Source organism: Pseudophryne corroboree, chromosome 9, assembly GCF_028390025.1.
Source record: "Pseudophryne corroboree isolate aPseCor3 chromosome 9, aPseCor3.hap2, whole genome shotgun sequence".
Lineage (NCBI taxonomy): Eukaryota > Metazoa > Chordata > Amphibia > Anura > Myobatrachidae > Pseudophryne > Pseudophryne corroboree.
In genome coordinates, this window is record NC_086452.1 from 359,310,169 (window position 1) to 359,337,224 (window position 27,056).

At 46.6% G+C, this 27,056-nt stretch overlaps 1 protein-coding gene and 1 long non-coding RNA gene across 2 annotated transcripts in view; one reads left to right on the plus strand and one right to left on the minus strand.

Annotated features, from left to right (window-relative positions):
* CACNA1I (calcium voltage-gated channel subunit alpha1 I) overlaps positions 1–27,056 on the plus strand; it is a 699,757-nt gene that overhangs the window by 570,062 nt on the left and 102,639 nt on the right. The window contains exons 24-25 of the mRNA XM_063940720.1: positions 773–924; positions 15,392–15,501. Of these exons, the coding sequence (XP_063796790.1) occupies positions 773–924; positions 15,392–15,501 (262 nt within the window). The remainder of the gene's footprint in view (positions 1–772; positions 925–15,391; positions 15,502–27,056) is intronic.
* LOC134958253 (uncharacterized) overlaps positions 1–27,056 on the minus strand; it is a 94,568-nt gene that overhangs the window by 1,631 nt on the left and 65,881 nt on the right. The window lies entirely within an intron of this gene.

Genomic DNA, 27,056 nt, shown 5'->3' on the forward strand with positions numbered 1-27,056 from the left:
CTGGCAATCAGAATAATTATAATAAACAACCCAGCACAACCCAAATGCCCCAATGCTCTTAATTTAACACTGTACTACAAACCTCTATTTCACTTCATGCTAAATTGCAGAGTTTATGTAATTGTTCTGATTGCCACTGGTCTTAGTGTTTAGAGTGTGCACCTGCATTTTCTCTTTTTTTCAATGTGCAGGAATAGCTATTAATAAAGCAAAGCAATGTTTTCCAAAAAACAAAATACATAGATATGAAAATTTTAATAAAATCGAAGACTTTTCACAGATACATAAGGGTGAAACAGTACAGTACATTTGTATTAAAGAATGACAAGTCCGCTTAATGAGAATGTAGTACAGATGAGTAACGTCTGTAGATTGTGCTTTGAACAGACTTTTTGTCTTTGTAAGCTGCATACAAGGAAGTGCAGCAAACAAGATGTAATGAGCAGGCATAGACGTCACATCAGAGCAGAGAGTTCATTTAATTTCATGTTGTGTATGAGTGTTAGATGCATGGTGCAGAAAAGCAACTGCAAAGACGCTAAATGAAATGCGCTAGTTGTGATGCCCGGTCTGGACATAAATGAACCCTCACTGTGTTCCTTTACTTGCTGCTATCATTCATCTGTCTGTTCTGTATTTATCATCTGCACCATGCCTCCCACATATTATCATTTCTTAAAATATCTTAAAATATTCTGCTTATCTCACTGCAACTTGTTCGATTTAATATCTTGTGTAATAGTTTTGTCTCTATTCTGTTTTGTCTTCACAGAAGCCCAGCGTTTGCCATATTATGCCACCTACTGCCCTGCGCGCCTCTTAATTCACACAGCCTGTACTAGCCATTACTTGGATATATTCATTACAATCATCATTTGCCTTAATGTTGTTACAATGTCCTTGGAGCACTACAGTCAACCAAGGGTGAGTTAAATGATTGACTTTTTGGGCTCAATCTAATTACTGTACCTGTGACTTCATCATGGTATCGCTGGATTTACGAATCCAGGGTGAGATCCGATCTCGAGGGGGGCGAATTGCAGTACTGCTGCTGGCTCTTATACACCCCACTGCAACGTGCCCCCTTCACAGGTATTTGGATTGACCCCTTTAAATACACAGTCTACAGAAATCACGTTGAAAAAAAGCATTAGTATTCCCGATTAAAATTAACATTAGCACTGTCCTAATTTGTTACTAATGAATATAATTGACTAATTGAATATCTGAAATTTACATTTCCTTTAGTAATTATTTCCTCTATAATTATTTACTGATTTTTTATTTTCAGCGAGCCAGTTACATTTTAGTAATGACATTTAAGCTTAGATTAATTAAAATAATGTATGTTTATTTTTGCTTGCTTGATAGAACACAGGAGTTCTCCATTAATTCATTATTGCATAATATAGTGTGAAATGTCATTCCCAGCAATATATTTTTGTCTAGAGCTGTTTTTTAATGACCATCAATTTTGTTAATTTGAATTCATTTTGGCTTGTTGACCTGTGTGAATATATTATTTATTATATTTAAACTTTGGCCTTGTTTGTGTTCTTTCTCTGGGCCTGATTCAGAGATAGAAAAAAGTGCAATGCTGCATGTAAGCTGCATTGTATTTTCATCGGAACTCAAGGAGGGGCATGCAGGAGACATCTCAGTAGGAGAATTGCCTCCTGCATGCAGCTGCGATCCCAGCACTGCAACCAATGTTGCAAACTAGGATCCAACATTACGACCATCAGTTGTGATGTTCCACGCAAATGGCCAGCTGAGTAAGCTCCAGCTTACTCACAGAAGTGGGGGCTGCGCGGCCAGGAGGTCTGCATGGTGACACGCAGACCCATAGCTCTCCCATCCCAGAAAACGGGGAACGACACGCCCCAGTTTCTGGGATCGCTGGCCAGGAATGCGCCTGCATCGCCCCCAAATGCTTCAGCCTATCAATTAGGCAGAGGCTTGGGGAAACTGCGTACGGTATCGCGCGACCCTTTTTGCACATGTGCAGAACGGGTCTGTGCAAAACATTGGAGATATGCTTTAATCAACAGATTATCTAACAAATCTGAATCAGGCCCTCTATCTCGCTGAACATCGATGCTGCTTACACTATGCCTGGTATAAAAATAATTCCTGGTGCCTGTTGATTCCCAAAGTAATTCTGTAAATCCCATTGGCATTGTTATTCATTTCTTCTGATGTGTAAATATTGGAAAATAATTAAATTTCTCTTATGTCCTAGAGGATGCTGGGGACTCCAAAAGGACCATGGGGTATAGACGGGACCCGCAGGAGACATGGGCACACAATAAGACTGAATGGGTGTGAACTGGCTCCTCCTTCTATGCCCCTCCTCCAAACCTCAGTTAGATTCTGTGCCCAGAGAGACTGTACACACACTAGGGGAGCTCTCCTGAGTTTCTCTGAAAAGACTTTATGTTAGGTTTTTTATTTTCAGGAAGACCTGCTGGCTACAGGCTCCCTGCTTCGTGGGAGTGAGGGGAGAGAAGCAGACCTACTTCTTCTGAGTTCAAAGGCTCTGCTTCTTAGGCTACTGGACACCATTAGCTCCAGAGGGTTCGATCACTTGGTGCGCCTAGTTGCTTGTTCCCGGAGCCGCGCCGTCACCCCCCTCACAGAGCCAGAAGAAAGAAGCCGGATGAGTATAAAGAAGATCAGAAGACTTCAGTGACGGCAGAAGACTACAGTAATGAGGTCGCGCTGCGCGTAATGCTTCCACACTCACTTCTGGCGGCACTTGCAGGGTGCAGGGCGCAGGGGAGGCGCCCTGGGCAGCATGATTACTGGAGTTTTAACAATGAATCTGGACAAAATATGTATGTCAAAAGTGCCTAGGCACTAGATATAGCCCCCGCCAGTATAAATATTTAAAATTTGAGCGTGACTGCAGCGAGCCGGTGAGGGGGCGTGGCTTAGGCCTCACAGCTTACCAGTGCCATTTTCTCTTTACAGGATGCAGAGACACTGGACCGGACCTCCACTCCTGCACAAGTCAGGGAGCAAAACGGGGGGGGGGGTACAGTAATTTGGTGCTATTAACCCATTAATAATAACAGCGCAGACAGGTCTGAGGCTGTGTGTATTTACTCTCAGTACTGGGATAGGCGCTGGGGTGTGAGCTGGTAAACTCCCTTTGTGTTTCTCTAACAGGCTTTCCTGTGGGTCTGTCCCCTATAGCCAGTGTGTTTGTGCGTGTCGGTACGTGTGTCGACATGTCTGAGGCTGAGTGCTCCTCCCCGGAGGAAATTGAGTGGGGGCAGATAAGACGCTGGGAGTGACTCTGTCGGCACCGCCGACTGCTGATTGGGTGGATATGTTGAGTACATTGAATGCAAATGTGGCGTTATTGACTAAAAGGCTGGATAAATCTGATTCTCAGACACAAACGTGGAGAAAATCCATGAAGGACGCCTTGTCTCAGGTACAGGCCCCCTCAGGGTCACAAAAGCGTTCGTTTACCCAGATGGCGGATACTGATACTGATACGGACTCTGATTCCAGTGTCGACTATAGTGAGGCCAGTTTAAATCCAAAGCTGGTTAAGAGTATTCAGTACATGATTGTGGCAATTAAAGACATTTTACATATTTCAGAAGTACCTACTGTTCCTTATACAAGGGTTTGTTTGTATAAGGGAAAAAAGCCTGAGGAGACGTTTCCCCCCTCTCATGAGCTGAACACTCTTTGTGAAAAAGCTTGGGAATCTCCTGACAAAAGGTGGCAGATTCCCAAGAGAATTCTAATGGCATATCCTTTCCCCTATGACGACAGGGAAAAGTAGGAATCATCTCCCAATGTGGACAAGGCTCTATCACGACTGTCCAAGAAGGTGGCGCTTCCGTCTCATGACACTGCTGCCCTAAAGGACCCTGCGGATCGTAAGCAGGAAACGACCTTAAAATCCATTTATGTCACTACGGGTGCGTTGCTCAGACCTGCCGTGGCGTCGGCATGGGTGAGTAGTGCTATTGGCAAGTGGGCAGATAGTTTGGCATCTGACATGGATACCCTGGATAGGGATAGCATTCTTTTGACTCTCGGTTATATCAGGGATGCTGCAGCTTACCTAAAGGATGCGGCAAGGGATATTAGCCTATTGTGATCAAGGGCCAATGCCATGGCAGTCTCGGCCAGGAGAGCACTGTGGATTCATCAATGGAATGCTGATGCCGACTCTAAGAAAGCTATGGAAGCTCTCCCTTATAAAGGTAGGGTCTTGTTTGATGACGGCCTCGCTGATCTGGTGTCTACAGCTACAGCGGGTAAGTCATCATTTCTTCCTTATGTTCCTGCACAACAGAAAAAGACGCCGCATTATCAGATGCAGACCTTTTGGCCTAATAAATACAAAAAAGGAAGAGGGTCATCCTTCCTTGCCTCAAAAGGTAGAGGACGGGGAAAAAGGTCTCCTGCTGTGCCAAACTCCCAGGAGCAGAAGTCCTCCACGGCTTCTGCCAAGTCCACCGCATGATGCTGAGGCTCCTCTACGGGAGTCTGTACCGGTGGGGGCGCGTCTCCAACTCTTCAGTCAGGTCTGGTTTCACAATATATCCTCCACATCAAGCTTTCCTGAGGTTTGCGGTTCAGGATTGTCATTACCATTTTCAGACATTGCCGTTTGGTCTTTCCACGGCCCCCGAGGATCTTCACCAAAGTAATGGCGGAAATGATGGTGCTCCTACGAAAGCAGGGGGTCACAATTATCCCGTACTTGGACGATCTCCATGGTTGGATTCTAAATTTGCCAAAGTCACAGTTGATTCCGACAACTCGGCTGTCTTTCTTGGGCATGATCCTGGACACAGAACTGCAGAGTGTTTCTCCCAGTGGAAAAAGCTCTGGAAATCCAGACCATGGTCAAGGAGATTCTGAAACCGGCAAGAGTGTCGATCCGTCAATGCACTCGGGTGCTGGGGAAGATGGTTGCAGCTTATGAAGCCATTGCGTTTGGCAGGTTTCATGCCCGAGTATTTCAGTGGGACCTGTTTTACAAGTGGTCCGGGTCTCACATGCACATGCACCGAAAAATAAGGCTATCTTCCAGGACAAGAATATCTCTCCTGTGGTGGCTTCAAAGTTCTCACCTCCTAGAGGAACGCAAGTTCAGGATTCAGGATTGGGTCCCGTGACCACTGATGCAAGTCTCAGAGGCTGGGGAGCAGTCACACAGGGACAAAATTTCCAGGGAAAATGGTCAAGCCAGGAAGCTTGTCTGCACGTAAACATTCTGGAGTTAAGAGCCATCTACAACGGCCTTCTGCAAGCGGAACACTTTCTTCAAGGTCTACCTGTCCTGATTCAGTCAGACAACATAACAGCGGTGGCGTACATAAACTGCCAGGGCAGAACAAAGAGCAGAGCGGCGATGGCGGAGGCCACAAAAGTTCTCCGCTGGGCAGAAAAACATGTAAGCGCTCTGTCAGCGGTCTTCCTTCCGGGCGTGGACAACTGGGAAGCAGATTTCCTCAGCAGACACGATCTCCATCCAGGAGAGTGGGGTCTTCATCAAGAGGTGATTGCAGAAGTGACAAGTCATTGGGAAATTCCTCAAATAGACATGATGGTGTCTCGCCTCAACAAGAAGCTTCAGAGATATTGTTCCAGGTCAAGGGACCCTCAAGCCAGTGCAGTGGATGTCTTGGTGACTCCGTGGGTGTTTCAGTCGGTATATGTGTTCCCTCCACTTCCACTCATTCCAAAAGTGATAAGGGTCATAAGAAGACCAAGGGTTCAGGCGGTACTCATTGTTCCAGATTGGCCACGGAGGGCCTGCTATCCGGATCTTCAGTAATTGCTCATAGAAGATCCCTGGCCTTTTCCTCTCAGAGAAGATCTGTTACTACAGAGGCCATGCATCTTCCAGGATTTACCGCGGTTGCATTTGACGGCGTGGAGGTTGAACGCCAAATCCTAGCTCGAAAGGGTTTTCCCGGGGATATCATCCCCACTCTCCTTAAGGCTAGAAAGGAGATCACGGCGAAGCATTATCACCGTATTTGGAGAAAGTATGTGTCTTGGTGTGAAGTCAAGAAGGCTCCTATGGAGGAGTTTCAGCTGGGTCATTTCCTCCATTTTTTAGAGGCAGGTGTGGATGCAGGCCTGAAATTAGGTTCCATTAAAGTGCAGATTTCGGCTTTATCTATTTTCTTTCAAAAAGAACTGGCCGCCCTACCAGAGGTTCAGACTTTCGTGAAGGGAGTACTGCACATACATCCCCCGTTTGTGCCACCCGTGGCACCGTGGGATCTTGACGTGGTGTTGCAATTTCTTATGTCTCACTGGTTTGAACCTTTGCGAAAGGTTGAGTTGAAATTTCTCACTTGGAAGGTGGTTATGCTTTTGGCCTTGGCGTCCGCAAGACGGGTGTCGAAATTGGCAGCTTTGTCTCACAAGAGCCCCTATTTGATTTTCCACGTGGATAGAGTGGAATTGAGAACTCGTCAACAATTTCTGCCGAAGGTGGTTTCTTCGTTTCACATAAACCAACCTATTGTGGTACATGTGGCTACGGATACCTTGGCTGTTTCAAAATCTCTCGATATAGTCAGAGCTTTGAAAATTTATGTCGCCAGAACGGCTCAAATTAGGAAATCAGAGGCTCTGTTTGTCCTATATGCTTCCAACAAAATTGGGGCTCCTGCTTCCAAGCAGACTATTGCCCGCAGGATATGTAATACGATTCGGCATGCTCATTCTATGGCTGGATTGCCATTGCCGAAGTTAGTGACAGCCCATTCTACTAGGAAGGTGGGCTCATCTTGGGCGGCTGCCCGAGGAGTCTCGGCGCTTCAACTTTGCCGAGCAGCTACGTGGTCGGGTTCAAACACTTTTGCTAAGTTCTACAAGTTTGATATCCTGGCTGATGAGGACCTCATGTTTGCTCAATCGGTGCTTCAGAGTCGTCCGCACTCTCCCGCCCGGTCTGGAGCTTTGGTATAGACCCATGATCCTTTTGGAGTCCCCAGCATCCTCTAGGACTTAAGAGAAAATAGGATTTTAATACCTACCGGTAAATCCTTTTCTCCTAGTCCGTAGAGGATGCTGGGCGCCCGTCCCTGTGCGGACTGTTTTTGCAGTAGTATTGATAGTTATTGCTTCTGTTACATGGAGGTTGTGTATCGGTTATGTTTAGCTTGTTGCTGTTTTTAGTTCATGCTGTTAACTGGTATTGCTTTACAGCCATGTTGTACGGTGTGTTGTGGTGTGGACTGGTGTGTTTCTCACCCTTGGTTAACAAAAATCCTTTTAATCGAAATGTCCGTCTCCCTGGGCACAGTTCCTATAACTGAGGTCTGGAGGAGGGGCATAGAGGGAGAAGCTAGTTCACACCCATTCAAAGTCTTATAGTGTGCCCATGTCTCCTGCGGATCCCGTCTATAACCCATGGTCCTTTTGGAGTCCCCAGCATCCTCTACGGACTAGGAGAAAAGGATTTACCGGTAGGTATTAAAATCCTATTTATTGTGTTGCACATATGCCAGAGGATTGTGTAATTTTTTATATACAACTGGCTAGCAAAATGAGCTGAAAACATACAGTATGTCCATCAATAAGAGCTTCAAATATTATACATATGTTTTAAATTACTGTTGAGGGTTACATGGGTGTTTGCATGGTGAAGTACAATTTTTGTTGCAACCTGCATTGTTTTATATTAAAATATTTTCCTAAGGCAGCACCTTCCCTTAGTTGGAACCTCGGAGCAGTTTCAAGAAGCCATATTTTCCCATTGTGCTGCAAGTTCTGTAATATAAACTAACATTAAGGGGTTGATGTATCAACCAGTGAAAAGGGTGGAGAAGTGGACCAGCACATTCTATAAAATGATAGGTAGATGATGGGCAACTTCTCCACTGGTGCACTTCACTCTTTTCACTGCTTGATACATCAACCTGTTTGCAAATCATCGATTGTCATTGGCCATATGGTTTCCTGCCATCGATGATAGCCACATACTGATGGTTTTATTTTTAATGCTTGCTCTACAGCTTATACATACTGTGACAACCCTGCTGGCAGCAGTCAGTGCGTGTCAAGAATGGCTGGGGTGGAGTGGAGGGCTGGCACGCCTTGCTGACTAGGGACTGACTCAGCAGTCAGGTGCCTCGTCCCCACTGACTTCATAGATAGGCTGTGGGAGTGCAGCCTCAGGGAGGAGAAGTCACCGAGTCTGTGACTTTGGGATGCGTTTAGCATCCAGGCTGTTGGGATGCTGGTGTTCATGTGACCAACACCAGAGTCACAACACCACGCGGGACTCCGTGCCGGATTACCGACAGTGAGGATGCCAAAGGTGTTAGGGCTAGGTCCGGGTGGGGGGTTAGGGTTAGGCAGTAGGGGGGTGGCTAGCCATAGCCGCCACTCCCAAGGGTTAGCCGTAACTGACACCCCTCGAGGGTTAGGGTAGGGGATGTGGGGGGGGGGGGGGGGGTAAATACTTACCCCCATCCGATGTCAGGATCTTCACAGTAGGGATACTACTGTCGGTCATGTGGTCGTCGGCATCCTGACCCCTTGGATTTTGTGTGTATTTCTGTGACTTCTGCTGCAGCAGGCCTGTCAGTGTGTGTCTGTGCTGATGCAGAGAACTGTAAATTATGAAAAAGTAAATAAAATAGTAAAACTAACACAACCAGCCTGTCTACTGCTGCAGTCGAGCTGCTGGTCGCTCCCTGCTCTCTGGGAGTCATTCAGGTGCGGATTTAAAGCGCCAGTTGTGCGCATATTGAGTGCAGTCACAGCAATATTTTAGTTGCAAAGTGCGTGACAGGAAGTCAGCATTTGTGGGTGGTAACAGGGAGTAGGCATACGAAAACAGACGTGTCATGGCTGTTCGGACGGCGTTTTCTGGGTGTGCTTATATTAGCAGCTGTGATCACACTTGCTATTGGAAAAGTCTGTGCATCCCGGAAGAGAAGATCAGTCTGCATGTGTTCAGAGGCACTCAGGCTCTGTGCGGCAACTCGATGTGTGACAATGTTTCCACAATTATTTGGCGCTGTATGCAAAAGATGCAACCGCAGTGGGCGTCCTTTTGCACAGGTTAGCTTCTGCCCATATTAGCATATAACCGCAAGAAAAACCATACCTGAATGACCCCCTCTGGGCGTACTCACTGTATAAGGAAGCTGCATTTTGGGAATCTGCAGCAAATATGCTTAAACGCCAATGGTAGAAACCAGCAATGGTACGGTATAACATAGTTTCATACCGTCGATGGTTCATCTTATGTTTCTCATCGATGGCAATCATCGATGGGAAACACACCAATGGCCATCCCTACATCAACCTCTCAATGGCTGTGAAGCATAAGGACCAATCATAAGCTGCAATCTCTTAGTTATGGCTTGTGATTTTTGCTGCTGTTCATACCCCCTCCCCAATTTTCATCTGGAGTTATGAAATAATGGAGACAAGGCCACAGCAAAAAAAATAAACTTCAATAAACATGCAGAGACATAATGGAAATAGGCATATAGAATTATAATTAAAACATGCCACACATAATCTGTCTATGCAGTATATATATTGTCTATCTGTGGCTACATTCTGGGCCTATATATAAAATACAATAAAATAATAAAAATTTACTCACCGGTAATTCTATTTCTCGTAGTCCGTAGTGGATGCTGGGAACTCCGTAAGGACCATGGGGAATAGCGGGCTCCGAAGGAGGCTGGGCACTCTAGAAAGATCTTAGACTACCTGGTGTGCACTGGCTCCTCCCACTATGACCCTCCTCCAAGCCTCAGTTAGGATACTGTGCCCGGACGAGCGTACACAATAAGGAAGGATTTTGAATCCCGGGTAAGACTCATACCAGCCACACCAATCACACCGTACAACTCGTGATATGAAACCCAGTTAACAGTATGAAACAACAGAGCCTCTCAACAGATGGCTCAACAATAACCCGATTTAGTTAACAGTAACTATGTACAAGTATTGCAGATAAACCGCCCAGCATCCACTACGGACTACGAGAAATAGATTTACCGGTGAGTAAATTCTTATTTTCTCTGACGTCCTAGTGGATGCTGGGAACTCCGTAAGGACCATGGGGATTATACCAAAGCTCCCAAACGGGCGGGAGAGTGCGGATGACTCTGCAACACCGAATGAGAGAACTCCAGGTCCTCCTCAGCCAGGGTATCAAATTTATAGAATTTTGCAAATGTGTTTGCCCCTGACCAAGTAGCAGCTCGGCAAAGTTGTAAAGCCGAGACCCCTCGGGCAGCCGCCCAAGATGAGCCCACCTTCCTTGTGGAATGGGCATTGACAGATTTTGGCTGTGGCAGGCCTGCCACAGAATGTGCAAGCTGAATTGTATTACAAATCCAACGAGCAATAGTCTGCTTAGAAGCAGGAGCACCCAGCTTGTTGGGTGCATATAGGATAAACAGCGAGTCAGATTTTCTGACTGTAGCCGTTCTGGAAACATATATTTTCAGTGCCCTGACAACGTCTAGCAACTTGGAGTCCTCCAAGTCCCTAGTAGCCGCAGGCACCACAATAGGCTGGTTCAGGTGAAACGCTGACACCACCTTTGGGAGAAACTGGGGACGAGTCCTCAATTCTGCCCTATCCATATGGAAAATCAGATAAGGGCTTTTACAGGACAAAGCCGCCAATTCTGATACTCGCCTGGCAGAAGCCAAGGCCAATAACATAACCACCTTCCACGTGAGATATTTCAGATCCACGGTTTTTAGTGGTTCAAACCAATGTGATTTTAAGAAACTCAACACCACGTTGAGATCCCAAGGTGCCACAGGGGGCACAAACGGGGGCTGAATATGCAGCACTCCTTTAACAAATGTCTGAACTTCAGGTACTGAAGCTAGTTCTTTTTGAAAGAAAATCGACAGAGCCGAGATCTGTACCTTAATGGAGCCCAGTTTTAGGCCCATATTTACTCCTGCTTGCAGGAAATGCAGAAATCGACCTAGTTGAAATTCCTCCGTTGGGGCCTTTTCGGCCTCACACCATGCAACATACTTCCGCCATATGCGGTGATAATGAGTTGCTGTGACCTCTTTCCTGGCTTTAATAAGCGTAGGAATGACTTCCTCCGGAATGCCCTTTTCCTTCAGGATCCGGCGTTCAACCGCCATGCCGTCAAACGCAGCCGCGGTAAGTCTTGGAACAGACAGGGCCCCTGCTGTAGCAGGTCTTGTCTGAGCGGCAGAGACCACGGGTCCTCTGAGATCATCTCTTGAAGTTCCGGGTACCACGCTCTTCTTGGCCAATCCGGAACCACGAGAATTGTGTTTACTCCTCGCTTTCTTATTATTCTCAATACCTTTGGTATGAGAGGTAGAGGAGGGAACACATAAACTGACCGGTACACCCACGGTGTCACTAGAGCGTCCACAGCTATCGCCTGAGGGTCTCTTGACCTGGCGCAATACCTCTCTAGTTTTTTGTTTAGGCGGGACGCCATCATGTCCACCTGTGGACGACCCCATTGATTTACAATCATTTGGAAGACTTCTGGATGAAGTCCCCACTCTCCCGGGTGGAGGTCGTGCCTGCTGAGAAAATCTGCTTCCCAGTTGTCCACTCCCGGGATGAACACTGCTGACAGTGCTAGTACATGATTCTCCGCCCATCTGAGAATTCTTGTGGCTTCTGCCATTGCCATCCTGCTTCTTGTGCCGCCCTGTCGATTCACATGGGCGACTGCCGTGATGTTGTCTGACTGGATCAGCACCGGCTGGTGTAGGAGCAGGGATTTTGCTTGACTTAGGGCATTGTAAATGGCCCTTAGTTCCAGAATATTTATGTGAAGGGCAGTCTCCTGACTTGACCATAGTCCTTGGAAGTTTCTTCCCTTTGTGACTGCCCCCCAGCCTCGTAGGCTGGCATCCGTGGTCACCAGGACCCAGTCCTGTATGCCGAATCTGCGGCCCTCCAGAAGATGAGCACTCTGCAGCCACCACAGAAGAGACACCCTGGTTCTTGGGGACAGGGTTATCAAGCGATGCATCTGAAGATGCGATCCGGACCACTTGTCCAACAGGTCCCACTGAAAAATTCTGGCATGGAACCTGCCGAATGGAATTGCTTCGTAAGAAGCTACCATCTTTCCCAGGACCCGCGTGCAGTGATGCACCGATACCTGTTTTGGTTTTAGGAGGTCTCTGACTAGAGAAGACAACTCCCTGGCTTTCTCCTCCGGGAGAAACACTCTTTTCTGGACTGTGTCCAGAATCATTCCCAGGAACATTAGACGTGTCGTGGGGACCAGCTGTGACTTTGGGATATTCAGAATCCAGCCGTGCTGGCGCAGCACTTCCTGAGATAGTGCTACTCCCACTAACAACTGTTCCTTGGATCGTGCCTTTATTAGGAGATCGTCCAAGTATGGGATAATTAAAACTCCCTTTTTTCGAAGGAGTATCATCATTTCCGCCATAACCTTGGTAAATACCCTCGGTGCCGTGGAGAGTCCAAACGGCAGCGTCTGGAATTGGTAATGGCAATCCTGTACCACAAATCTGAGGTACTCCTGGTGAGGATGGTAAATGGGGACATGCAGGTAAGCATCCTTGATGTCCAGGGATACCATGTAATCCCCCTCGTCCAGGCTTGCAATAACCGCCCTGAGCGATTCCATCTTGAACTTGAATTTTTTTATGTATGTGTTCAAGGATTTCAAATTTAAAATGGGTCTCACCGAACCGTCCGGTTTCGGCACCACAAATAGTGTGGAATAGTAACCCCGGCCTTGTTGAAGTAGGGGTACCCTGATTATCACCTGCTGGGAATACAGCTTGTGAATCGCTGCTAGCACCGCCTTCCTGTCTGAGGGAGCAATCGGCAAGGCAGATTTTAGGAACCGGTGGGGTGGAGCCGCCTCGAATTCCAGCTTGTATCCCTGAGATACTATTTGAAGGATCCAGGGATCCACCTGTGAGCGAGCCCACTGATCGCTGAAATTCATGAGGCGGGCCCCCACCGTACCTGGCTCCGCCTGTGGAGCCCCACCGTCATGCGGCGGACTTGGAAGAGGAAGCGGGGGAGGACTTTTGTTCCTGGGAACCTGCTGTTTGCTGCAGCCTTTTCCCCCTACCTCTGCCTCTAGACAGAAAAGACCCTCCTTTTCCCCGCTTGTTTTTCTGGGTCCGAAAGGACTGAACCTGATAAAATGGCGCCTTCTTAGGCTGTGAGGGGACATGGGGTAAAAATGCTGACTTCCCAGACGTTGCTGTGGAAACTAGGTCGGAGAGACCATCCCCAAATAATTCCTCCCCTTTATAAGGCAAAACTTCCATGTGCCTTTTGGAATCTGCATCTCCAGTCCACTGGCGAGTCCATAAGCATCTCCTAGCAGAGATGGATAATGCACTTACTTTAGATGCCAGCCGGCAGATTTCCCTCTGTGCATCTCTCATGTATAAGACTGAGTCTTTGATATGGTCAATTGTTAGCAGAATCGTGTCTCTGTCTAATGTGTCAATATTTTCTGACAGTTTATCTGACCATGCAGCGGCAGCACTGCACATCCATGCTGACGCAATAGCTGGTCTAAGTATAATGCCTGAGTGTGTATATACAGACTTCAGGATCGCCTCCTGCTTTCTATCAGCAGGTTCCTTAAGGGCGGCCGTATCCTGGGACGGTAGTGCCACCTTTTTAGACAAACGTGTGAGCGCTTTATCTACCCTAGGGGGTGTTTCCCAACGTAACCTATCCTCTGGCGGGAAAGGGAACGCCATTAGTATCTTCTTAGGAATTACCAATTTCTTATCAGGGGAAGCCCACGCTTCTTCACACACTTCATTTAATTCATCTGACGGGGGAAAAACTACAGGTAGTTTTTTCTCCCCAAACATAATACCCTTTTTTGTGGTACCTGGATGTAAATCAGAAATATTTAACACCTCTTTCATTGCCTCAATCATGCAGTGAATGGCCTTAACGGGCATTAAATTTGACTCATCGTCGTCGACACTGGTGTCAGTATCCGTGTCGACATCTACTTGTGCCATCTGAGATAGCGGGCGTTTCAGAGCCCCTGATGACTTTTGAGACACCTGGACAGGCACGAGCTGAAGACTCGGCTGTCCCACAGTCGGCATGTCGTCAAATTTTTTATGTAAGGAGTCTATACGTGCACTCATTTCCTGCCATAAACTCATCCACTCAGGTGTCTGCCCCCCAGGGAGTGACATCCCTGCTAAAGGCATCTGCTCCCCCTCCACATCATTATCCTCCTCAAACATGTCGACACAGCCGTACCGACACACTCCACACACACAGGGAATGCTCAAACAGAGGACAGGACCCACAAAAAGCCCTTTGGGGGGACAGAGTAAGAGTATGCCAGCACACACCAGAGCGCTATATATATATATATATAGGGACTAACTGAGTTATGTCCCTAATAGCTGCTTTTCAATAAAATATATATATACTGCCAAATTTAATGCCCCCCCTCTCTTTTCCCTCTTACTGGTACTGTAGATTGCAGGGAAGAGCCAGGGAGCTTCCTTCCAGCCGAGCTGTGAGGGAAAAATGGCGCCAGTGTGCTGAGGAGATAGGCTCCGCCCCTTTTTCGCGGCCTATTCTCCCGTTTTTTATGGAATTCTGGCAGGGGTATTTACCTCATATATAGCCCCTGGGGCTATATATTGAGGTATTTTAGCCAGCCAAGGTGTTTTTATTGCGCCTCAGGGCGCCCCCCCCCAGCGCCCTGCACCCTCAGTGACCGGAGTGTGAAGTGTGTGAGAGGAGCAATGGCGCACAGCTGCAGTGCTGTGCGCTACCTTGGTGAAGACAGAGTCTTCATGCCGCCGATTTTCCGGACCATCTTCTTGCTTCTGGCTCTGTAAGGGGGACGGCGGCGCGGCTCCGGGACCAAACATCAAGGCTGGGCCTGCGGTCGATCCCTCTGGAGCTAATGGTGTCCAGTAGCCTAAGAAGCCCAATCCGGCTGCAAGCAGGCGAGTTCGCTTCTTCTCCCCTTAGTCCCTCGCTGCAGTGAGCCTGTTGCCAGCAGGTCTCACTGAAAATAAAAAAAATCTAAGACTATTACTTTCTAAGAGCTCAGGAGAGCCCCTAGTGTGCATCCAACCTCGGCCGGGCACGAAATCTAACTGAGGCTTGGAGGAGGGTCATAGTGGGAGGAGCCAGTGCACACCAGGTAGTCTAAGATCTTTCTAGAGTGCCCAGCCTCCTTCGGAGCCCGCTATTCCCCATGGTCCTTACGGAGTTCCCAGCATCCACTAGGACGTCAGAGAAATAAACTTATAAGTCACATCATTACTTTAAAAAGGCCCATTACTCATTTTGCTATGGATTCTATTAACTTTCATTATTTCAGTGAAAAGATTTATATTTTCCCTTTATTCCCTCTGTTCTGTAGTCTCTTGAAATTGCCCTGAAGTACTGCAACTACATGTTTACTACGGTGTTTGTACTTGAAGCCGTACTAAAGTTGGTGGCCTTTGGATTTAGACGATTTTTCAAGGACAGGTAAGTGTCCATTAAGACTGTTATGTTCAGAGAGTTTACAAACTTACAAATACACAATATGAGTCATTTCAGAACTAGGAAAACATGCAGTAAGTTCTTTAATGTACACATTATTCTATTTGTCCATTGGAGTGAACCAAGTCCACTTTTTCATATTCTCCATTGCAAATGATCTGGATAGAAGACAAAAGTAATTTCATGTAACTGTCGGAATTAAAACTACTGTACTAGGATGTGTCAGAATACATTTTAGAATACGGGTTAAAGATTGAAAGACTAATTTGTGTGGTCCTGTAAGGGGTGGAGTTTTTGGGCTGAGTTGCTGGTTTGTGACACTCAGGTAAGAATTTTGGTTGAGTCATGAAGTAAGTCAGTGGATAGTTAATAATTTAGAATGTCTATGTTATCCTTTACCTGATGGTTGTAGCCATTAAAGGTCTTTTCAATCTTCTACAGAGGTGAGGAGGAATACAGTATGTTTTCTTCCAAACACAAAGCATTACAGTTTCCAACAAATTACTTTATTTGAAGATAACAATAAATAACAATAAATAACAATTAAGTTACTGTACACACACTCTGGACACAAATCCGTCTTTTATTACACAGAAATTTTCTTCTATTCTTGTGCTGAAAGGTAGGTATAGTTAGCGTTTTACCATCAGAACATTTAGGTAACACCTTTACCTTTTCAAATATACAACTTATCAGCAATACTCTTAGGCGAATACCAAATGTCCTATAACTCAGACTCTAACCCAAGTTTGTATGTGCTGGCCAGGCACTATAGTGTACACATATTGTAGAGAATGTAATCCTCCTAGTAGCTAATGACCGTAAAGCTGCTGTAAGTAGTATTCACTTTATCAAAGACTCTTGGCTATATAAGCTTTAACAAGGTACTGCATTCTGCTGAACTTGGATGTTGCAAGCCCAGGCCTGTTTGAATTTAACTCTGGCGTTTAGGCAACTTTTACACTGTGAATCCTTCCAAAAGCAAACACTAGATTGTGTATTACTGTTAGAGTCCTTCTGTGGTAAATAGCGTGGTAAATAGCATCTATGAAATGTTGCTGTTTTTTTTTTTTCAAAACTGCGTAGCCTTCAATACTAATTAGACTTAGGCCCTCATTCCGAGTTGTTCGCTCGGTAAAAATCTTCGCATCGCAGCTATTTTCCGCTTAATGCGCATGCGCAATGTCCGCACTGCGACTGCGCCAAGTAAATTTGCTATGCACTTAGTAATTTTACTCACGGCTTTTTCATCGTTCTGGCGATCGTAATGTGATTGACAGGAAATGGGTGTTACTGGGCGGAAACAGGCCGTTTTATGGGCGTGTGGGGAAAAACGCTACAGTTTCCGAAAAAAACGCAGGAGTGGCCGGAGAAACGGAGGAGTGTCTGGGCGAACGCTGGGTGTGTTTGTGACGTCAAACCAGGAACGACAAGCACTGAACTGATCGCAGATGCCGAGTAAGTCTGGAGCTACTCAGAAACTGCTACGAGGTGTGTAATCGCAATATTGCGATTACTTCGTTCGCAATTTTAAGATGCTAAGATTCACTCCCAGTAGGCGGTGGCTTAGCGTGAGCAACTCTGCTAAAATCGCCTTGCGAGCGAACAACTCGGAATGACCTCCTTAGTTCTCTCTACCTAAAATGCAGCTAAATAAGTAGAGTTTATTATACTATGCAGCTGTATTGTAAACCTGACACTTTCCTGGCACTTTTATTGTAGCTCTTGAGTGACTGAGGGGCAAATGTAATAACCTGAAGAAGGCATAAGGAAGTGATAAACCAGTGATAAGTGCAAGGTGATAAAGGCACCAGCCAATCAGCTTATGTAAATTAACAGTTAGGATCTGATTGGCTGGTGCCTTTATCACCTTGCACTAGTGATGAGCGGGTTCGGTTCCTCGAGATCCAAACCCCCCCGAACTTCACCCATTTTACACGGTTCCAAGGCAGACTCGGATCTTCCCGCCTTGCTCGGTTAACCCGAGCGCGCCCGAACGTCATCATCCCGCTGTCGGATTCTTGCGAGATTCGTATTCTATATAAGGAACCGCGCATCGCCGGCATTTTCACTCGTGCTTTGGAGATGATAGCAAGAGGACGTGGCTGCGTTCTCTCAGTTTCTATGTTCAGTGTGCTGCAAATATCTGTGCTCAGTGTGCTGCAAATATCTGTGCTCAGTGTGCTTGCAAATATCTGTGCTCAGTGTGCTTAAAATATCTAAGTTCTCTGCCTGAAAAACGTTCCATATCTGTGCTGCATTGTAGTATATAGTAGGAGGACAGTGCAGAGTTTTGCTGTGACCACCAGTATATATAGCAGTACGGTACAGTAGTCCACTGCTCTACTTCTGTGTCGTCAAGTATACTATCCATCCATACCTGTGCTGCATTTTAGTTGTGCGCAGTATATAGTAGGAGGACAGTGCAGAATTTTGCTGTGACCACCAGTATATATATAGCAGTACGGTACAGTAGTCCACTGCTCTACCTCTGTGTCGTCAAGTATACTATCCATCCATACCTGTGCTGCATTTTAGTTGTGCGCAGTATATAGTAGGAGGACAGTGCAGAATTTTGCTGTGACCACCAGTTTATATATATAGCAGTACGGTACAGTAGTCCACTGCTCTACCTCTGTGTCGTCAAGTATACGATCCATCCATACCTGTGCTGCATTTTAGTTGTGCGCAGTATATAGTAGGAGGACAGTGCAGAATTTTGCTGTGACCACCAGTATATATATAGCAGTACGGTACAGTAGTCCACTGCTCTACTCTGTGTCGTCAAGTATACTATCCATCCATACCTGTGCTGCATTTTAGTTGTGCGCAGTATATAGTAGGAGGACAGTGCAGATTTTTGCTGTGACCACCAGTATATATATAGCAGTATGGTACAGTAGTCCACTGCTCTACCTCTGTGTCGTTAAGTATACCATCCATCCATACCTGTGCTGCATTTTAGTTGTGCGCATTATATAGTAGGAGGACAGTGCAGAATTTTGCTGTGACCACCAGTATATATATAGCAGTACGGTACAGTAGTCCACTGCTCTACCTCTGTGTCGTCAAGTATACTATCCATCCATACCTGTGCTGCATTTTAGTTGTGCGCAGTATATAGTTGGAGGACAGTGCAGAATTTTTGCTGTGACCACCAGTATATATATAGCAGTACGGTACAGTAGGCCATTGCTATTGATATATTACTGGCATATAATTCCACACATTAAAAAATGGAGAACAAAAATGTGGAGGGTAAAATAGGGAAAGATCAAGATCCACTTCCACCTCGTGCTGAAGCTGCTGCCACTAGTCATGGCCGAGACGATGAAATGCCATCAACGTCGTCTGCCAAGGCCGATGCCCAATGTCATAGTAGAGAGCATGTAAAATCAAAAACACAAAAGTTCATTAAAATTACCCAAAAATCAAAATTAAAAGCGTCTGATGAGAAGCGTAAACTTGCCAATATGCCATTTACGACACGGAGTGGCAAGGAACGGCTGAGGCCCTGGCCAATGTTCATGGCTAGTGGTTCAGATTCACATGAGGATGGAAGCACTCATCCTCTCGCTAGAAAAATTAAAAGACTTAAGCTGGCAAAAGCACATCAAAGAACTGTGCGTTCTTCTAAATCACAAATCCCCAAGGAGAGTCCAATTGTGTCGGTTGCGATGCCTGACCTTCCCAACACTGGACGGGAAGAGGTGGCGCCTTCCACCATTTGCACGCCCCCTGCAAGTGCTGGAAGGAGCACCCGTAGTCCAGTTCCTGATAGTCAAATTGAAGATGTCACTGTTGAAGTACACCAGGATGAGGATATGGGTGTTGCTGGCGCTGAGGAGAAAATTGATAAGGAGGATTCTGATGGTGAGGTGGTTTGTTTAAGTCAGGCACCCGGGGAGACACCTGTTGTCCGTGGGACGAATATGGCCATTGACATGCCTGGTCAAATTACAAAAAAAATCACCTCGTCGGTGTGGAATTATTTTAACAGAAATGCGGACAACATTTGTCAAGCCGTGTGTTGCCTTTGTCAAGCTGTAATAAGTAGGGGTAAGGACGTTAACCACCTAGGAACATCCTCCCTTATACGTCACCTGGAGCGCATTCATCAGAAGTCATTGACAAGTTCAAAAACTTTGGGTCAGCAGTCCACTGACAACTAAATCCCTTCCTCTTGTAACCAAGCTCCTGCAAACCACACCACCAACTCCCTCAGTGTCAATTTCCTTCTTAGACAGGAACGCCAATAGTCCTGCAGGCCATGTCACTGTCAAGTCTGACGAGTCCTCTCCTGCCGGGGATTCCTCCGATGCATCCTTGAGTGTAACGCCTACTGCTGCTGGCGCTGCTGTTGTTGCTGCTGGCAGTCGATCGTCATCCCAGAGGTGAAGTCGGAAGACCACTTGTACTACTTCCAGTAAGCAATTGACTGTCCAACAGTCCTTTGCGAGGAAGATGAAATATCACAGGAGTCATCCTGCTGCAAAGCAGATAACCCAGGCCTTGGCAGCCTGGGTGGTGTTAAACGTGTGTCCAGTATCCACCGTTAATTCACAGGGAATTAGAGAATTTATTGAGTTAGTGTGTCCCCGGTACCAAATACCATCTAGGTTCCACTTCTCTAGGCAGGCGATGCCGAGAATGTACACAGACCTCAGAAAAAGAGTCACCAGTGTCCTAAAAAATGCAGTTGTACCCAATGTCCACTTAACCACGGACATGTGGACAAGTGGAGCAGGGCAGACTCAGGACTATATGACTGTGACAGGCCACTGGGTAGATGTATTGCCTCCCGCAGCAAGAACAGCAGAGGCGGCACCAGTAGCAGCATCTCGCAAATGCCAACTCGTTCCTAGGCAGGCTACGCTTTGTATCACCGCTTTCTAGAAGAGGCACACAGCTGACAACCTCTTACGGAAACTGAGGAACATCATCGCAGAATGGCTTACCCCAATTGGACTCTCCTGGGGATTTGTGACTTCGGACAACGCCACCAATATTGTGCGTGCATTACATGTGGGCAAATTCCAGCACGTCCCATGTTTTGTACATACATTGAATTTGGTGGTGCAGAATTTTTAAAAAACGACAGGGGCGTGCAAGAGATGCTGTCGGTGGCCCGAAGAATTGCGGGCCACTTTCGGCATTCAGCCACCGCGTACCGAAGACAGGAGCACCAGCAAACACTCCTGAACCTGCTCCGCCATCATCTGAAGCAAGAGGTGGTAACGAGGTGGAATTCAACCCACTATATGCTTCAGAGGATGGAGGAGCAGCAAAAGGCCATTCAAGCCTATACATCTGCCTACGATATAGGCAAAGGAGGGGGAATGCACCTGACTCAAGCGCAGTGGAGAATGATTTCAACGTTGTGCAAGATTCTGCAACCCTTTGAACTTGCCGCACGTGAAGTCAGTTCAGACACTGCCAGCCTGAGTCAGGTCGTTCCCCTCATCAGGCTTTTGCAGAAGAAGCTGGAGAGATTGAAGGAGGAGCTAAAACAGAGCGATTCCGCTAGGCATGTGGGACTTGTGGATGGAGCCCTTAATTCGCTTAACCAGGATTCACGGGTGGTCAATCTGTTGAAATCAGAGCACTACATTTTGGCCACCGTGCTCAATCCTAGGTTTAAAGCCTACGTTGTATCTCTCTTTCCGGCAGACACAAGTCTGCAGAGGTGCAAAGACCTGCTGGTGAGACACTTGTCAAGTCAAGCGGAACGTGACCCGCCAACAGCTCCTCCTTTACATTCTACCGCAACTGGGGCTGCGAGGAAAAGGCTAAGAATTCAGAGCCCACCCGCTGGCGGTGATGCAGGGCAGTCTGGAGCGAGTGCTGACATCTGGTCCGGGCTGAAGAACCCTGCCAACGATTACTGACATGTCATCTACTGTCACTGCATATGATTCTGTCACCATTGAAAGAATGGTGGAGGATTATATGAGTGACCGCATCCAAGTAGACAGTCCGTACGTATACTGGCAGGAAAAAGAGGCAATTTGGAGGCCCTTGCAGAAACAGGCTTTATTTATTTAAGTTGCCCCCCCTCCAGTGTGTACTCCGAAAGAGTGTTTAGTGCTGCCGCTCACCTTGTCAGCAATCGGCGTACAAGGTTACTTCCAGAAAATGTGGAGAAGATGATGTTCATCAAAATTAATTATAATCAATTCCTCCGTGGAGACATTCACCAGCAATTGCCTCCAGAAAGTACACAGGGACCTGAGATGGTGGATTCCAGTGGGGACGAATTAATACTCTGTGAGGAGGGGGATGTACACAGTGAAAGGGGCGAGGAATTGGAGGATGAGGAGGAGGTGGACATCTTGACTCTGTAGAGCCAGTTTGTGCAAGGAGAGATTGATTGCTTCTTTTTTGGTGGGGGCCCAAACCAACCAGTCATTTCAGTCACAGTCATGTGGCCGACCCTGTCGCTGAAATGATGGGTTTGTTAAAGTGTGCATGTCCTATTTAGACAACATAAGGGTGGGTGGGAGGGCCCAAGGACAATTCCATCTTGCACCTCTTTTTTCTTTAATTTATCTTGGCATCATGTGCTGTTTGGGGACTATTTTTTGAAGTGCCATCCTGTCTGACACTGCAGTGCCACTCCTAGATTGGCCAGGTGTTTGTGTTGGCCACTTGGGTCGCTTAGCTTAGCCATCCAGCAACCTTGGTGCACCTCTTTTTTTCTTTGCATCATGTGCTGTTTGGGGACTATTTTTTGAAGTGCCATCCTGTCTGACACTGCAGTGCCACTCCTAGATGGGCCAGGTGTTTGTGTCGGCCACTTGGGTCGCTTAGCTTAGTCATCCAGCGACCTCGGTGCAAATTTTAGGACTAAAAATAATATTGTGAGGTGTGAGGTGTTCAGAATAGACTGGAAATGAGTGGAAATTAGGGTTATTGAGGTTAATAATACTATGGGATCAAAATGACCCCCAAATTCTTTGATTTAAGCTGTTTTTGAGGGGTTTTTGTAAAAAAAAACACAGAATCCGACAAAAAAATTTCAGGGAGGTTTTGCCAAAACCCGTCCGAATACAAAACACGGCCGCGGAACCGAATACAAAACCAAAACACAAAACCCGAAAAATTTCCGGTGCACATCACTACCTTGCACATATCACTGGTTTATCACTTCCTTATGCCTTCTCCAGGATAATACATCTGCCTCTGAGTGCTAGTTTAGAAGAAAAAATAGCTGTTCTGCTTACTTAACATAATGGTTAACAATCATAGCATATGAAAGGTTAATGGATCCTGCACTCTCCAATTCAGTGCCTGTCTTTATTTAACTTAATGCACAGACCTGATCCTGTTAGCAGAGTCTTTGCAGTTCAGCACTACCAGTACCAAGACCTCCTTATCTCTGAGCCCCTGCTGTCACTCACAATTAGGGTGAGGACTTGTAGGCGGCCCCTCTGATGCAGGTTCCCAGCAGACACACCAGGAACAAGTCCCGGCCTCCGGCTACAGCTATCAGCAGAACACCCCAGCCAGTGACCACACCAGCCGACTGTGGTAAATTTACCTGGAGTACATCGCTAGCTCCTATCTTCTCCAATACCTCAGGGGACCCTTCCTGGCAGCATTCACTAGTCCCCCTTGCATCAGCCATGTCTTGTGCCGGTCCGTGTCCCGCACACCGCACACGCTACCTCCTCTCCACGGGATCCGGTCTCTAGGTTGACAATAACTAGGACGACAATGTTTAGGTCGACCACTATTGGTCGACAGTAACTAGGTCGACAGGGTGTCAGTGTCAACAGGGTCTCTAGGTCGACAGGTCAAAAAGTTGACATGAGTTTTTTTTTAAAAAAATTCTATTTTTTAACTTTTTCATACTGAACGATCCACGCGGACTACGTTTGGAAATAGTAACCTGTGCCGAGTGCAGCGGTAGCGGAGCGAGGCACCTTGCCTGAAGCATGGCAAGTGAAGTGAGCGGTGCACTAATTAGGGTTCCCGGTCACTGTACGGAGAAAACGACACCCAAAAAATATTAAAAACTCATGTTGACCTGTCGACCCAGAGACCCTGTCGCCCTAGCATCCCTGTCGACCTAGTTACTGTCGACCAATAGTGGTCGACCCAAATATGGTCTACCTAGACACTGTCGACCCTATGAACCACACCTCTCTCCACTCCATATGCAGCCAAAACCCCAGCTGTGTCTCCTCTCTCTGCAGCTTGGTATGGTCTTCTGCCACGCGCCTCACAATATATTCTCCACAGTTAACCCAATGGACTAGCCTGTTCCATCTCCTCTCTATGAGGGATGCATATTAACTAGAATTCCTCCCTGTGAGTATAAAAATACATATAAATATAAACATATTTATTCTTAGTATGTCTACATGAACTTCAAGAAATATTTAAATATGCATCACTCCTGCAGGGGGGTCATTTAGCTTAATGGAGTGTCACATGTATATAATAGTGATTATATACCCGTGACACCTGTAGAGAGGTCTCTTGCCTCTTTGGAAGTTCCCATCCCACCTACCCACTTTTTGTGATTTTTATTTTATTATTGGGAAAGTACAGTAACAATGGCTTGTAGTTATTAAGGTACTCTCCCCACCAATTTATGGGTTTAGGCTAATTATACTCTTCTGTGGTCAGCGACACCACCAGTCTCGATGGGCCATTTTGTGTGTCATTGGCAGGGAGTTTGGATATTATCAGATGTTTGCGATGAGCTAGCAGTTGGCCCCCATCTAAGCCTTGAATTATTAGCTATGGACTGGCAGTTGGACACATCTAAGCCTAGAATTGTTGGCCAAGGGTTGACAGTTGGCCCCCATCTGAGCCTTGAACTGTTGGTTATGGACTGGCAGTTGTCCTCCATATAATCATTGAGTTATTGGTGATGGGCTGGCAGTTGACTCGTATCAACACACTACAGTGAAGGCGAATTGTTGTGACAGTCAAGCCGAATTTCCTTTGGCCCTGGACCAGCGGGGATTGGTTGTACACATACTGTACGAAGGATGGAGCAACATATAATTCCATCCATTTACACTGCATGGGGTCTGTAGGGATATCTTTTGATGGCATTGTAGCAGGGCTAACTCGAAATCATCGCTAGCAACTGCGGGAGTGTGCAAATCAGGTATACAAACTACACGATGTACTGTAGAGGATTTGACTTTACAAAATGGCAAATTGTCTCAACATTGCTGCAGTGTGTACCCGGCTTAAGTACTGAGTTTTTGGTGATGGGCTGGCAATTGACCCCTATCTAAGCCTTGAGTTGCTGGTGATGGGCTGGAAGATGCCTCTATCTATTCCTTTTATTGGATTATAAAGCAAAATGTCGATACTGTGTACAAGGCCATTCTTTTTTCGCCACCATACATTTGTTATTAAATTCTCCCAGTGCCTGTGTGGATTTCCTCCAGGTAGTCCTGTTTCCTCCCACAATCCAAACATATACTGGTACAGTATGTTAATTGGCTCCTGACAGAAATATTAAACCTAGTGTGTATGTGTGTGCAAGTACATGTGGTAGGAAGTATAGATTGTAAGCTCCACTGGGGCCCAGGTCTGGCTAAATATTCTCTGTAAAGCTCTGCGGAATATATAAATAACTGGTAATAAATATAAATAAAAGTTGCTGGGGCATAATTTAAATCAGATTAATTACTTAAAAAAAAAAATATCAAAATCAATTGATCTGGAAGTTGTAGGGTTACTGGATTTGGATTGCTAATATTTGTTGACCTTACAAAATAGGGTAAAGAATGTGTCAGTTATCCATATATTTTGTTATACAGCCGTTTAGAAATTATAATTGAATAAAAAGTGGGGATACATTTTTTGTGATTTAAAACCTCCTCAATCTTAAAAGGTAAAATGGTTTCACTTACCAAGAAAAGGTTCTAAACCTTGAATGCTGAGAAAGGCAGCTCTTGGAATTTAGCTGGGTTTTTTACGCAGTTTACCATCTAGGAATTGCTCTGGTATTTCCACATCGATTTATGAGCACTACAAGCTCCCTTGTGCTGTTTACAACATTAAATCAGAAGTGAGGTTTACATCAATATGCCTTGTTTCTCTTTTGTTTCCAAAATATAGATTCAGTTTACTGTGTGTTCATACTGTGTCACGCCAGCGGAAAGCAATGTTTTTAAAATGAGTGTGGCCTTACAGTGATATGCATTTATAGTGGGAGGGGTTGTTTCGAACAGGAAAGCAAAGAGAGATGAAGTAGACAGACAGAGGTAGATGTTTCATAGATGGATGTGGAGATTGTGAACACACAGATAAATACAGAGAGGAAATTATAGCTTGACAACAGACAATGGGGGTGATTCAGACCTGATCGTAGATGTGCTAAATTTAGCACATCTACGATCAGTCACACTGACATGCGGGGGGACGCCCAGCACAGGGCTAGTCCGCCCCGCATGTCAGTCCCTGCCCCGTCACACAAGTACAAAAGTATCGCACAGTGGCGATGCTTTTGCACTTCAGGAGTAGCTCCCAGCCAACGCAGCTCTTGCGCGCTGGCAGGGAGCTACTCGACGCTGGTCGGGTCGCAGCGGCTGCGTGTGACGTCATGCAACAGCCGCGGCCTGCCCCCCAACGGCCCAGGCACACCTGCATTGCCCAGCCCGCCCCCTCCCTCCCGCCCAGCGACCGCCTCTGCCTGTCAATCAGGCAGAGGCAATGCAGAGCTACGACAGCCGTCAGCTGTCTGCCATGCGCCGGCGCCACAGTTCAGACCGATTACAGTACAGTTACACCTGTTTTACACCTAAATCGCGGGTCACAGCCGAGAGCCTGACATGGGAGCTACACGGCTGCCACCCGCGTCAGCCCCCTTTTCCACCAATGTCACCAGCCCGGCATATTGCTGGGTTGGTGACATTGCCGGTGACGCGACGGGGGCAGCGCTTGGAGATCACATGATCTCCAAGCGCCGCCTGTGCATTCACTGTAAACAGGAAGCCGGGTCGTGCGATCCAGCTCCCGTTTACACTGCACAGTTTGCCGGGTTGAACACATGTTCAACCCTGCAAATTACCCGAGTTGGAATACCGGGTCAATCGACCCGAACTATTCCGACTTTGTCCTTTTACACCGAGCAACAAAACGGGTTATGCACACTCATGTGCAATAACCCATGTTATAAGCTGGCGGTGTAAAAGGGGTATAAGTCATACAGCTATATTCTCATATCTGTAACCCCAATACGCCATGCAGCGTGAGATGCCTGGCGGGAGTGAGGTCTCATTTAATCCTGCTTGCACTGAGTGTCTTCTCCACCTGAAAATGTATCTTATTCAGAGCTGATCGTAGATGTGCGAAAAAATGCACATCTACCATCAAAATCTTTGACATGCGGAGGGATGCCCAGCACAGGGCTAGTCTGCCATGCATGCCTGCCTCCCCCTCCCCCCCCCCCCCCCCCCCCCCCCCCCCCCGCACCCGCCGAGTAGCTCCCTGCCTACTCAGGTTAGCTGCAAATGTTTTGGGCCACAACGGCTGCATGTGACCGCAAACGGTCTGGACACGCCTGTATT